Source organism: Pongo abelii, chromosome 4 (assembly GCF_028885655.2).
Source record: "Pongo abelii isolate AG06213 chromosome 4, NHGRI_mPonAbe1-v2.0_pri, whole genome shotgun sequence".
Lineage (NCBI taxonomy): Eukaryota > Metazoa > Chordata > Mammalia > Primates > Hominidae > Pongo > Pongo abelii.
This window is the reverse complement of record NC_071989.2, coordinates 169,377,167-169,392,413: the sequence shown is the minus strand read 5'-3', so window position 1 is coordinate 169,392,413 and position 15,247 is coordinate 169,377,167. Positions and strand designations below refer to the sequence as shown.

General features: G+C 41.6%; 1 protein-coding gene and 1 long non-coding RNA gene across 4 annotated transcripts in view; one reads left to right on the top strand and one right to left on the bottom strand.

The window, feature by feature from the left end:
- The window catches only part of LOC129059602 (uncharacterized), a 150,201-nt gene that overhangs the window by 4,748 nt on the left and 130,206 nt on the right, over positions 1-15,247 (bottom strand). The gene's annotated exons all lie outside the window — the stretch shown is intronic.
- ATP10B (ATPase phospholipid transporting 10B (putative)) overlaps positions 1-15,247 on the top strand; it is a 275,470-nt gene that overhangs the window by 224,136 nt on the left and 36,087 nt on the right. For all 3 annotated transcript variants that reach the window (XM_054556179.2, XM_054556180.2, XM_054556181.2), the window contains 4 exons: positions 1,830-1,936; positions 3,841-3,967; positions 6,881-7,065; positions 12,692-13,013. In XM_054556179.2, the coding sequence (XP_054412154.2) occupies positions 1,830-1,936; positions 3,841-3,967; positions 6,881-7,065; positions 12,692-13,013 (741 nt within the window). The remainder of the gene's footprint in view (positions 1-1,829; positions 1,937-3,840; positions 3,968-6,880; positions 7,066-12,691; positions 13,014-15,247) is intronic.

The following is a 15,247-nucleotide window of genomic DNA, read 5'->3' as shown; positions in this document are numbered from 1 at the left end:
CCCCAGCCTCCCCCAGATGGATTTTCATAAACTTGCACTGAGCCAGAAAAATGTTCCAAAGTCCCTACATATCAGTGTCCAATTTGGGAACAGCATGAATTAGTGTGCAGCCGCTTCCTGATTGCTAACAAGGAGAAGACAGTTATGGGGCTATGATTCTCCCAGGATAGTAGATTCCAGCCAAGCTTCAGAATTGCCCAGGCAGCCCTGTGCCTCCTGCATTATCAGCCATGGATCAGGGCCAAGAGGTTTATGGGGATTGATTAGTGTGTAGAATGGGAAGGGAGCTAATTAGTTCTCTTTATTCCCAGACTCTGGCAGACAAGTGAATTCAGTACTTCTGAGTCAAGGGAGCCACGGCACTCTATCCCTCAGCAGCCAGTCATCCAAGCTGCCCTGGAGATGTCTCTTTATTTGCTCCTCACCTGATTGCAAAATGGATTAGAGATGCCTTCAATAGAAGACACACACACAATGTTACTTTAAGAATTGAGAAGCAAAACTTTGAAAGGAGGGAGGAAATAACCTCAGGTTTAATAATATTTATGGTGTTTAAATGTTCAATTTGATGCTGAGGTTCCTGGCAGCCTAAGCAAGAAGGTAAACTCCAAGGCTTACAAGTAAAAGACAAACAGGTTTAATCTCAGGAGCTGGTGTCTTTAAAAATAAAATATTGTAAATAGTGCCGAATCAGGTGATGCACAAATGAAGACTATGCTTAAGACACCAGCAACACCTGAAAAACGAGAAAATAATCTTTGAAACAAGTTTTATATTATATAAAAACAGCCTTGGAGTAGTATCATGTAAAAATCAGAGTTTTGTTGGACTTCGTTATACTTTTCTGTTAAGAATTATATTTTTAATTTTGCATTATATACAAGGATGGGTGAGGTACACAAATTCTGTTCAATCTTAGGACCTTTAAAAATCTCCATCCAGCCCTGGTAAAAAATGATTCTGAAGCCTAGCTCAGTTTTACAAGCGACTGATAAATGATGTCTGTGGCAGTTTAGTTAAAGGAAGCGGTGATGGCATCAATCCCACCCCACACCAGCCAGCCTTGGCTGGAAAATTCTTATTATAGAATTAGATAAAGGAACTGGAATTTCAAGAGAAAAAGACAAATTACCTCTGACAGAAACTTATGTACAACTTTACAAAGGGGACTTTGAGCAACACACATATTTTTCATACTACATTCATAGGAAATGCATAAAAGAATATTTTCTCTAAATGTTATTTCTTGCATTGAGAGAAGGCCTAGCTCAGCAAAACAAATGAGGTGAGGAACTTAGCTAATGAGATCCAGGCTTGTAGATGTCTTGGGACCTAACTTGATATAAGACCTCAAGTAGAAGACAGAGAAGATGATAAATAGACTTAGAGAACAGTTTCCAAAGTCAGTTGGCCATCCAGGGATAAACTAAAAACACCTTAGGTAACAATAAAGATTCAAACTTCTAGTCCCCTGATTCAGTTGGGCTTTAACTGGACCTGAGAATCTCAATTATTAAATTCCCAGGCGGTTCTCATGCAAACAGCTGTCTGGGAACAGTACCTTAGACCACCTACCTTCCTTACATAGCACTTTACTCAGCCAGGCTTTTGATGAAAAGATGTAGAGAGCAGACAACTTAAGGACTCCCTGCATTATCTTCCAGGGCAACCTGACAGTCAGGAGAGCTCCTTCAGGTTTCCAAGGTGGGCTGTAAGGGATTCCTTCTCTAAAGTATTTGTAGTCTGCTACAGGAGATTGCAGGGTATTGGGGATGGGGATTCCTGAGCATTTGCATGTGGCCTCATGGGGGACAATGGCTATTTGACAGTGCCTGACATTAATATGGAAAAGCTGAGAAAAATCCGAGCCCGGACCCAAAAGCATCTAGACTTGTATGCAAGAGATGGCCTGCGCACACTATGCATTGCCAAGAAGGTAAGAACAAATTCCTCCAAGCATGCTTTGAATATCATTAAATAGCTGAATGGCCTTGACCCTGCTTCTTTTTCTTTATAAAAGACCCTTAGAGGTGGTTGTTTTAACATTGTCAGGATTAGCTCTTCTGACTTGCCACAAAAACCCAAGACACTGACAGTTTTGTTGAAGCCAAAATCTGAAGAGCTAGGTCCCATATCAGTGTGGCTCTGCCATGCCCTGCTTTTCATTATATGTGTAATGGGTAACACACAACTCATGACATTTTTTCAGTTATAATTTTGCTTTCCAATTATATTTTTAGATATGCATTATTTTCCTTTAAATTTGGGGAGCTTTTATATGGTCACATAAAAATCTAGATTTCTGGTTTCTTTTAAAAATGTAGAGGATCTGGCCAACTATGTTTTCATTCTGGGATGGCAGCAATCAGCTACAACCAGGAAGAAATTGATTCCTGTGATGAGGGATATGTTCAGCTGTGTTCTGTGGTTGGCCACAGTCCTTACCACTCCCTACCACTCCCTACCACTCCCTATCACATTGCACTCAGCCCAGCCATAGTTTTGTAGATTACCTAACTCATGCTTTGCAAGATCTTTGACTTTGCAGCTTCTGCAAGGCAGGCAGGCAGTGAGGGCTGTGAATTGCAGAGTGTGGACACCGAAAGAGTCACCTAAAAGCAAAGCTAATGGGGTGCTATGATGGGCATACATTTCTAGATGGCTAGACATGGGTTCTCTTGCATAAATCCCCAGGGCTTTTCATGTCTTTTATGGTTCTTAGGTCAGCATTAGAGATCAGGAGTGCCCACTTTAAAGCCAGAACCACCTGGGTATTAGTCCCACTCTCACTACTTTTAGATGTGTGACCTTGAGCAATTTCTTCACTTCTGAGTTTTATCTGTAAAATGGTGCTAATCAGCCCTCCCTCATGCAGTTGTCATGGAGATTAACTAAAATAACCATATGTGCAGCACCTGGGACAGCAACAAATGCTTACCGCTACTCCGAATCAGAATTACACCCTTACCACCATTTTCTATTGAAGTTATTTGTGCATATTTTGCCTCCCCTAATGGACTGTGCATTCCTCAAAAGCAAAAGGCCTACTTGTGTACCTTTGGTTTTCTCTGTAGTGCCATGCAGAAGGACTCAAGGAATATTTGATGCTTGAATAAAATAATATTTCATTGCTATAAGACACCATATGCATGTAATGTTAACAGGAGGGTCTAAAATGGGACTCTGAGGGAAGAAGATGTGGCTGCTAGCTTGATTATTCCAGCTACTGGCCACTCCATGTGTATGACACCATGCCTAGTGGAGTGCTCTACAGGCTGCTGCTTTCTTTCCAGCCTCATTTCTGAACTTTCTCCATCTTTCATTCAAGGAACAGAAGGAAGGCCAAGTTCATTGCCGTTCCACAGCCTTAACTCTTGCTCTTGCCCATGATTGACCCTCTGTCATTGGATCTCAGCTTGCAGGTCATTGTGTCGAGGAAACCTAAACTTCCAAAAGAAGGCAGCCCCCTATTCAGTTATTCTTCTATCCCGTCACACTTTCTCATATCACTCATTTTCTACCTAGCATTCCCTGAAATAATTACTTTAAATTTTAAATTTGGATACCACTCACCTCCCACCTGCATATAAGCCCAGGCATGCAGGGACCTTGTCTGTCCAGATCATCTCCAGTGATCTGAGCACAACAGATTTTTAGTGATAATGGAACACAAGGATAAATCTTCATCAATTTTTTTAAAAAATCATTGAGAAGAAAGCCCCATCTAATTATGTAGGGAAGTTCAAACAGGCCAGTAGGAGGCCCAGCAGGTGGGAAGAGAGAGGAAATTATCTTGTTGGTCCACCTAAGATTGTTAAGGAGCCTTTTCCCATCCCATAGGTTGTAAGCGAAGAGGACTTCCAGAGATGGGCCAGTTTCCGGCGTGAGGCTGAGGCATCCCTCGACAATCGAGATGAGCTTCTCATGGAAACTGCACAGCATCTGGAGAATCAACTCACCTTACTTGGTAGCTAAAAATAAGTCATCATTATAGGAAAAAAGGAATGCAGACAGTTGAGAAGGGAGCTCTTGGCCCCGATTCTGACACTACTATGTCTCCATTAGCAGCCTTCCCTGGGGTTCCCTTCCAGGTATTTGGCACAAATGGGCCATGCCAATACCCAACCCAGACACCACACACAGCTTCCTGAGGATGCTCTGGGGACATTCCTGCATTCCCTGCTGGAAGAAGCCTCTGAGTTTGGCTGCTTTTCCAACAGCACACTCTTCCCTTCATTCAAATGTTTGCTAAGCACCTACTATGTGCCAAGTGACATGCTAGGCTTTGGGACTGCAACAAGGGACAGGAGCCAAAAAGTCTGCCCTCCCAGAGCTTGGAGACTAGTGAGGATACTAGATGATCGAGCAAGCAATCTCAACAGACTGTGGTGAGAGCTGGGCTAGCAGATGGGCCTGGTGGGATGGAAGCACAAAAAGTAGGAGATGCCAGCCTAGCACAGGGGTGAGGGAGGGTCTAGGAAGGAAGTGAACTGAAAGCAAGAAGAGAAGCAGGTTAGGCAGAGGGGGAGGACCCAATTGAAGGCCTGGAGGTTCTGGGCTGGTGGGAAACAGAGTGGGGGAAAATGATGGAAGGCAGGAAAGGTCAGCAGGACCCAGATTATGAAGGGTCATGTCAATCAGCTGCTAAAAGTTTGGAGAGGGCAGAGGGTGAAAGCAGGGACAGATCTGTGCTTCACAAAAACTGCTGATTGCTGCAGCATGGAAGTTAGATTGCTGTGCTGAGAGAGAGAAGAGAAGCACAGAGACTGATTAAGAGACAGGCTGTGCTTCTGTTGGAGGAAAAGCATTGCCAAGAAGCAAGGGGGAGCTTTATTCAACAGGATTAATGTCCTCACACCTCGGGAGGAAAATCTGGGTTAGCAATGCCCAAACAGCGTGCACTGGCCACGTGGCAAAAAGCCTTCTTTATTCTTGGTGGACAATGTTGACCTGGGAATGAGGACCAAGTTCTAGACAGAGACACACTCCTCTGAGACTTGGCTTCTCCTCTGGATGGGTCACATGCCTCCAGCTTCCCAGCCAAATAGGAGTTCCAAGGGGAAAGACCCAAGGTCGCTGTAAAGTGGTGATGCTGGCAAGTAGGATGGCTGACAAGCCGAGGAGGGGGAATGGGGTTGGGGCATGCATTAGCTCCCCACATCCTTCAGCCTTTGGTTTCCTATGTCTCGGCTGCAGAGGTCTCTGCTTGCTGCCTCATAAGGTCCCCTTTAAAGCTGAACACAAGAATTCACTTGAACAAGAACCAGAGGATGGCTGAGCCAGACAACTCTATCTGCCAGATGATGCCACCAGAAAGTCATCCCATTCAGGCACCTGATCCCTTTCTCCCTTCCCAGAGGTTTCTTTTGTTTCATGACAGCACTCTAGGCTCAGTCCGTGAGAGGTGTTCCTCCGGTTCTTCCGGGTGAAGAGAACACACTTGTCAGAACCTGTTGGCTTCCCCTAGCTGGGAAAGGCTTTCACAACCTTCCTGTTTCATTTTCTCTTTCACACAAATAAATGTGTTTTTCCTCCTCTCTCCTTCACTCCACCTCACTATAATAAGTGAGCTTCTTCTCACCTTCCAGACTAATGCTTGTAGGGGAAGACGAGGCTCAAGCCATCACTTTTTATGGGGTTGTTTACCTGTGCATATAGCCCTCAGATGCAAAACAGGCACATTTGAGGATAGTGGGGTTCTTTGTCTCCCTTCAAGATGGCTTGGAGAGGACCGGGCTGAGAAGAGAATTCCACTTTCCACCGAGAAATTGGCACACCACTAAAAAGCTGTAATGCCTTCATGCTGTCTCAAAATATGAAATAATCTTTTCAATATGCATCCGACGTAACCGCTTTGCCAACCTATTGTCACTCTGGATTATTAAAAGAAACAAAATGCCGTGCTCCTGCCCAGAGTGAAATGCGTAGCCATTAGTCTGTGATCTGAAATGAATCTCAATTGAAAAGCAGATTTATTTTTGCTTAATCACTTAGCAACTATTCAATATTTGGATATCTATTCATCAGGGCTGGTGCAAAGCTTGAGATCCTTCAAAACTTATGGAATCTGCCCGTTTAATTCCCTCCAAGAATATTATCAAAAATGTGAGTCCCTATTAATTCTGCTTTGATCAGTTGCAGGGCAAAGATTTCAGTCTTTCCACTTCTATTCCTATTGCTGCTAGGCCAGTCCAGGCTACTGTTGCCTCTCCTCTGCAGTCCTGCCTGGCCTCCTAAGTAGCTTTTAGCTCTGAATCTCATCCTGCTTTTCCAATTTCCAACCTATTCTCTAGAATGATATTCTTAAAAGTCAAAACTGATTCTATCACTCCCAGCATAACACCCTTGAATAGCTTTCGCTACTACCAAATAAACTGCAAATCCTTTGAGGCCCTGACAAGGCTCTGCACAATCCAGCACCCCTAAGCTCCTTTTCTGGCCTCATCTCTCACCTTGCTCTGCCTCCATTTCTGCATCTTCCTCTACTGTAACCTCTGGGACTTCACACACACTGATGCCTCTACCTGGAATTTTCCTCCTCTGCCACCTCTTTGCATTATCTCCCAGGTCTCAGTTTAAGTAGCACTTCCTCAGCATAAGCCCACTCTGATTTTCCAGGTGAAGTTCAGGTCTCCTGGTGTATATTCACATGGTATCCTGACTTTCTCTCATTATATAGCTCAGTTATAAATTCTTATTCAATGACCATTGAACTCAGAGGTAGAGACCAGCTCCATCTAGTTCACTGTTATATCCTGGGTGCATAGCCTAGCACAGTGATGCTATCCAATAAACATTGCCTGGCTTCACATGGCTTTGAGGAAATTAAGCAACTACTCTTTTACGATAATGTGAACTCTGTTGTTTTTCATCACTCCAGGAGCCACTGGGATCGAAGACCGGCTGCAGGAAGGAGTTCCAGATACGATTGCCACTCTGCGGGAGGCTGGGATCCAGCTCTGGGTCTTGACTGGAGATAAGCAGGAGACAGCGGTCAACATTGCCCATTCCTGCAGACTGTTAAATCAGACCGACACTGTTTATACCATCAATACAGAGAATCAGGTGAGGTGATTCTCTGTATTGATATCTGCAGATATCAAAGTATAGAGCAACCCCTCAACCAAGAGGACACGGGATTCTAGGTGGGATTTGGGTACACCAGGGAAGCACCCAACCCCCAATAGATCACTGAATCTTGGAGTCTGGAGGACCCTGGAAGTCATCCAGCCCAATATCCTTTATCTCATCCCCACACATGGCTAGCTGGTCTCTTTTATATTACTTCTGGCACTGCTTGTTAGAAAGTTTTACCTCTCCCAAATTCTACTATTGGTCCAGTCTCCCCATTTCCCCACAGATAAGGAAACTGAAGACTACTGGGGCTAAGTCACTTGCTCAGGTTTACCCTGCTTGTTTCTGATAGGTAGAACTAAGTCTAGAACTGAGCTAGTGCTATTTACATTCTACCACACTGTTTGCTTATGGAACCTCAACTGTCAGTTTCTTACTATTTAAGACTAACTTATCCATTGAAAAAGTCCCAATTAAATTGAAATTATTCAGAGCTTAAATTTTCAGCATCAATTTATATGTCAAGCTGGTCTGCCACAGAGTAAAAACCTGAAAGGAATAATGCATGAAGCCAATATGTTTTTATGGGATAAGAAAGAGAAAGAATGAAGCAAAGTTCTAAAAATGGCACTTTTCAACTGGAATAGATTATGGGTGGCAGGGAGTGAGGTTTGGAGAGAAGATTGGGAAAGCTGAAGAGGCATATTCAAAGCTATAACACCATTTTGATTTTAGGGGGAAGTATCTGTTTTCACAATTCAAATTGCAGAAGGTAAAGTTCCACTGCATCTTCTTGGCTGATGAAGATGGGAAGTGGGCACTGAGATGTGTGCTCCTGTCAGAAGGAAGCAGGGATTGGATTCCATGGAGGGTATTAACCAGAAGAGCACTCTACTGCAGGGGTGTGGGCGTAGGGCCCGTAGGGCACCTACACCTAGGGCATACCATGGAGAAAAGGGAAGAAGACGGAAAAAGAAAAGGAGGGAGACAGGGCATCAGACTCTAAGTTTTGCCTGAGGCTGATGTAGACTACAGTAGAATGTTGGGGAGGTTTATCCTTCATTTTTATTCCATGAAGCAACAATATACACCTCTTTTTTAAAAATAAAACTAGTGTAGATTATGAAAAATGCCAGAGGACCTTTAGATGAATTGGAAAAATCATTTACTTTCCTGTCAGGTGCACAGATTATTAGATTAAACCTTAATGAATTTTCAAAATGAAAATAAGCTCAGGGAAAACTTGAGCTTTAATATTATGCTTAGGAAGGAAAGTAATTTTCAGCTTGCTTGAATGCTTGATCCCTGTGCCTGCCTGTCCTGCTTGTAATGGAAATTCGGTTTGCAATGATTCTTTCACTCCAGGTAATTCTAGAAGGAGAACATCTGCAAACCAGTGAGGCAGCCAGCCAGCCAGCCAGAGGGAGATTGAGTGGGCTTCCATGTGTTCTGCTAAATGCCACGCACTCCTGCTCATTGGTTAAACAGCCAAAGCTCATAAGGAACAGTCAGCCATACTCCACCTTTAATTCAGTCAATGACGATTCTTTCTGCCCAGTATCCTCCAGGATAGTGCCTGAATCCTCAGCCATGCCTACACCCTTGGGCTCACTAAACCTGTAAGATTAGTCTTTTCATCTCTTTACCTGGGATGAAAAATAATATGTTAAACCAGAAACTGGGGAAATACATTCTAAGTCTTAGACTTATTTAAACCCTAGTTTAATGTAGTTACATATTCTGTGGATATTTCCTCCAAGGTTTTTAATTTGCCTAATTCACTATAAATTGATTTAGGATTATTATCTCTTTGCTAGGTGTATTAAAGCAATAATCAAGTTATGAGATCTACCTAGACCCAGAATTCTCATCCCAAATATGAGAGAATTACTAACTAATCACTGAAGTGTTCATCAGTCAAGGAATTTTAAAAGGAACTAACATATTAGATAGGAACTAATACTAAAACCACTATTATTGCTATTGCAATATTGTTAATAATTAACCTATATTGAAGTTTTAATATGGCTCAAACACCATTCTTCTTGAACTTCTCTTCATCTGTAAAACAGATAAAAAAAATATTCACTTCACAGATTACTGGTAGGATTAAATAAGATCATAGAAGAAAACTACTTACTTAGTACATTACCTATGTTAATTATCTATTGCTACATAACAAATTACTCCAAAACTTAGGTGCTGAAACTACAGACATTTATTATCTTATGGTTTCTGTGGATTACGAGTTCAGGAGCATCTTAGCTGGGCACCCCTAGCTCAAGGTCTCTCTTGAGGTTGCGGTCAGGGCTGTGGGCTCATCTGAAGGCTCGACAGGTGAGTGGTTTGGGCATGGGAAGGAGTTCTGCTTCCAAGTTCACCTACATGACTGTTAGCAGGCCTCAGTTTCTCACTCTGTGGGCCTCTCCACAGGACTGCTATACAGCATGGCAGCTGGTTTTCCTTAGGGCTAATCATCCAAGAGAAAGTAAGAAAGAGCACCAAATTGGAAGACACTGTCTTTTTATAACCTAATATGGGAAGTGACATCCCATCACTTTTTGCAGAATTCTCTTCATTAGAAAGGAGTCTCTAGCTCTCGACCACAGTCAATAAAAGGAGATTACACAAGGGCATGAATACCAGGAAGTGGAGATCACTGGGAACCACCATATTAGAGGCTTCCTACCACAGTATAGGAGGTATACTAAATGTTCAGTGAATGGTAATTATTGTATACTTTAAAAGCTGGAAATAAGTAAATTCAGAGATGATTTAATTTTAAAGCTTATGTCTCCAATGACTTGCTTTAGTCATATATTGGAGGAATTTATATAATTGGTGCCAGTCCCAGCTTCCAAAGGAAACTTTGATCTCTTTCCAGATAAGTGCCTCTGGTATAAGCATACACTCCTAGAACTGCTTCCTGTGGCCTGTCTGGGCTCTATGCATATTCTAGTGCCTGCAACACTCAATTTAGCATCTTAAAAGGTAGACACAGGAATAATAAACTATGTCTTTATTCTTTCCAAAATAAGTTATGCCAGGGCAGGGTGCAGTGACTCACACATGTAATCCCAGCACTTTGAAGGCCAAGGCAGGTGGATCACTTGAGGTCAGGAGTTCAAGACCAGCCTGGCCAAAATGGTGAAACCCTGTCTTTACTAAAAATATAAAAATTAGCCAGGTGTGGTGGTGCACGCTGGTAACCTCAGTTACTTGGGAGGCTGAGGCACGAAAATCACTTGAACCCAGGAGACAGAGACTGCAGTGAGCCGAGATTATGCCACTGCACTCCAGCCTGGGTGACAGAGTGAGACTCTGCCTCAAATAAAATTTAAAAAAAAAGTTATGGCAGACATTTTCCCCCAGACAGAAATCTCTAGATCAATGTTCCCCAACCCTGGCCCTTCAGAACTGCTTTCACTATTTTTTTCAAAATCTGTATATGACTTGTACTGTTTTTTTACTTAATAATTTGACTCACTTTGAATATTATTTTTAGAAGAAACTTTTAGCACTTCAATAAATGTAAAATCATCATCCCTTGCCATGGATGAAGAAACACTGTAAAATGAAGACCTATGTGAAGAAAACAATGCTACTAAAATTGATAAAATTAATTCAAGATGGACTAAAGACTTAAATGTTAGACCTAAAACCATAAAAACCCTAGAAGAAAACCTAGGCAATGCCATTCAGGACAAAGGCATGGGCAAAGACTTCATGACTAAAACACCAAAGGCAATGGCAACAAAAGCCAAAATTAACAAATAGGATCTAATTAAAGAGCTCCTGGACAGCAAAAGAAACTACCATCAGAGTGAACAGGCAACCTACAGAATGGGAGAAAATTTTTGCAATCTACCCATCTGACAAAGGGCTAATATCCAGAATCTACAAAGAACTTAAAGAAATTTACAAGAAAAAAATCAAACAACCCCATCAAAAAGTGGGCAAAGGATATGAACAGACACGTCTCACAAGAAGACATTTATGCAGCCAACAGACACAGGAAAAAAATGCTCATCATCACTGGCCATCAGAGAAATGCAAATCAAAACCACAATGAGACACCATCTCACACCAGCTAGAATGGAGATCATTACAAAGTCAGGAAACAACAGGTGCTAGAGAGGATGTGGAGAATTTGGAATGCTTTTACACTATCGGTGGGAGTGTAAACTACTTCAACCATTATGGAAGACAGTATGGCGATTCCTCAAGGATCTAGAACTAGAAATAGCATTTGACCCAGCCATCCCATTACTGGGTATATACCCAAAGGATTATAAATCATGTGACTATAAAGACACGTGCATACGTATGTTTACTGCGGCACTATTCACAATAGCAGAGACTTGGAACCAACCCAAATGTCCATCAATGATAGACTGGATTAAGAAAATGTGGCACATATACACCATGGAATACTATGCAGCCATAAAAAAGGATGAGTTCCTGTCCTTTGTAGCGACATGGATGAAGCCGGAAACCATCATTCTCAGCAAACTATCACAAGGACAGAAAACCAAACACCACATGTTCTCACTCATAGGTGGGAATTGAACAATGAAAACACTTGGACACAGGGTGGGGAACATCAGACACCGGGGCCTGTCGATGGAGGAGGTATAGCATTAGGAGATATACCTAATGTAAATGACGAGTTAATGGGTGCAGCAAACCAACATGGCACATGTATACATATGTAACAAACCTGCACATTGTGCACATGTACCCTAGAACTTAAAGTATAATAAAAATAAATAAATTGATAATGCTGTTTTCTGCCATGACTTTATTAAAAAGTGATGTTCAGAGAAGTTGATATCAAGAATAAATTTGAATCAAAATATGACTATCTTTGATATAATCAAAAGTAATGGAAGAAAAAATTGAAAAAGGAAATACTTTCTCACTATATTTCAAGGCAAACACCAGAAAAAAAATTAATAAGTTTATTTCCATCAATAAGACTTTCATAACCATAGTCTGTTCAAACCAATGTGATCAATGCTTCATGCCACAGTTCTTAGCACCCTTCATGGAATACAACAATTGATAAACACAGGTACAATGTATTTTTTTCAATTAGGAAGCCACAGTTCAAGTAGTAATGATCCTGACTCCACTACTAAGTTTGGATGATCTTGGTTGAGTTATTAAAGATCTCATTTCAATCTCCTCATCTCTAAGATCGGGAATACACACCCTATCTACCACACAGGAATGTTCTGAGGAACAAAGGGGAACTTAAATGACCTGTGAGAAATAGAAAACACCATACCAGCATGACATATTGTCGTTATTTACCATTATATTAGTATTATTTATGATCTTATGCCATTCTTGTATCTATCTCCATCTTGCTGAGCTATTTTCACTCCCATTCACAAGCAGTGTCTTCTATTTTGGCTGTTAATTTGGTTCCAAATTAATATTCCTTTGATGTTATGTCAAATATTGCAGACAAATGTAAAAATGGGAGAATAGCTTGTAAATAATCTCTATGGTAGTAGAATTTTATGACTATCTTACTAAAGAATAAAGTGAAATTGTTAACATGCATTTCCAAGGTTGCTTACAAATACTGTATTATTATGCTTCTTTATAGGAGACCTGTGAATCCATCCTCAATTGTGCATTGGAAGAGCTAAAGCAATTTCATGAACTACAGAAGCCAGACCGCAAGCTCTTTGGGTTCCGCTTACCTTCCAAGACACCATCCATCACCTCAGAAGCTGTGGTTCCAGAAGCTGGATTGGTCATCGACGGGAAGACATTGAATGCCATCTTCCAGGGAAAGCTAGAGAAGAAGTTTCTGGAATTGACCCAGTATTGTCGGTCCGTCCTGTGCTGCCGCTCCACGCCACTCCAGAAGAGTATGATAGTCAAGCTGGTGCGAGACAAGTTGCGCGTCATGACCCTTTCCATAGGTACCCATCATACTGAGATGCGGGTGGCATCTTGGCAGGGATGATCTGATGAAAAGCTGGACCAGAGGTGGGAGGTCAGGTCTCAAAGTCAGAATGCTTAGGCTGTGAGTCATTGTCTTGGAGAGAGTTCAAAATGACAATCAAGATGCAGCAATTAGGGGATGAAGTGGGACAGTGCATCAAAGTTCTTGGGACTAGCAAGTCAGCTAAAGATAAATCAGGATTTAGATGGAGGTCAAAACCAACAGGGGCCTTGAATTCAGTGCATCCAGGTAGCTCAAGAAATGTTGCCATTAATGATGTATACTCAGACCATCTTAATTCTGGGATACAGATCATTTTCCCTTTAATACTTTATGCATGCCACAACTTCAGGTGTTTAGGGATTTGATATTCTGAGTGTTGATGGCTGGTGGGGAGATTTTAAAGATTGGTACTGTCTCATGTTTAATTTGTGTGTTTATTTCTAAATACGAGGCCAGCACAAAGCATATCACCAATAGATGCTAGCATTGGTTGATAAAGAATTTTTCAGAGGGGGCTAAACTTTAATCATGTTGGGACAGAGAAATGAAAACTGCACTCACTTAACACCTTTCAGGAACAACCAAATCTAGTTTAAAAGAATCTTCATGATCTTCTGTTACCCTCAGCCACGTCTCTTATTGTGGCCACCTTTCTTTCTCCAACATTTTCCTTTCCACGTTCCAACAAATGAAACTGTTTACCATTCTCCATGGGCCTTGTCCTCTCTCACTTCTGGGCCTTTGCACAAGTTATTTCCTCTGTAAAACACTTCTTCCAATCCCAGCTAACTTTGCTTTCCCCTGGGGGCTCCCACAGCACCCAGTACTCATAGCTCAAAGCACTGTCATACCTTCTGTGATGGCCTCCTCAGTAGACCATGAGTTCCTCGAGTAGAAAGATGTCAGCCTTATTCACTTTTGGATCCCCTGCCCAGCACATACCAAGCATGTAGTAAATATTGCCTTCTCTTAGGGATATTCTTACAGATGGTACCAGCCTCTCCTCCTCCTACACAGGCATGGGAAAAGATTTTCTTTCCTAACATTTCAAATAGAAACCCTATTAAACATGATGGTTTTGTTCCTGGTTTTCAGGTAACAACAGTAGAGAATAACAAGAGTGGGGCAGAAAGAAAGCAGAGAACAAATTTAGCAACGACATCCTACTTTTATGCCTGGAATTGTCCTCTTCAGAAATTCACACACACACAAGGCAATAGCCCAAGAATGATTTTCTCTGAGGTCAGATATTGGCTTCACTCCCATAGCAACAGAAACAAAGCCAGTGTGGCGAGAAATAGCATGGTTTCACACCTCTACTTCTCCTGGTTCACTAACAGAAGAGGTTAAAGGTTGGATTTGTTTTGCCATGGGGAAGATTAAAATTCTGCATTGCTATGCAGTCAAGAAAAAAATATTTTAGAATAAAGGCTACTTATGGCAAAACTTTTAAGACCAATAAATGTGTCATCAGATAACTAGAAGAATCATTCTCTCCCTCCCATTTTATATTCTATATCATAATAATATAAATTGAATTGTGGCTTATTCTGAGAAACTGCCAGAAAACAGGTAGGGCCAGGAAAAGAATGAAGGCAGCATAGTCTACAACAACAAGGGTTGGCAAACTATGGCTTGCAGGCTGAATCCAACCCATGGCATGTTTCTGTATGGATACTAAGAATTATTTTTCTATTTTTCAATGTAAAATTTGTAAAGGATTAATAGTCTTTCAGCAAGAATAACTGTTCAATTTTGCTTCTTGGCTCACAAAGCCTAAAATATTTACCACCTGACCCTTTACAGAAAAAGCACTGGGGAGAGTTCAGCTTCTGGGGAAGGCCTCACTGTATAGAGCTATCTGTGGCTACTTAAATTTAAATCGAATTTCACCAGCAAAATTTCCATAGACACATGTGGCTACTGGTTTCTATATTGGACAGTGCAGATATAGAACATTTCCCTCATCATGGAAAGATCTTGAACAGTCTTGGTATAGAAGGAGACCGTGTGTGTGTGTGTGTGTGTGTGTGTGTGTGTGTCTATGCCTTACCTCCAGATTCCTGAAACAACTCAGTTCATTGAATGGAAACTCAGTGTGACTAAATATATTTCAAAAACATGAATCAATCTCATTTTTCTACACTGAGAAACAAAACAATACCATCCCTCTCCTTGGAAACCATTGACAATTTCTGATTATTTCAC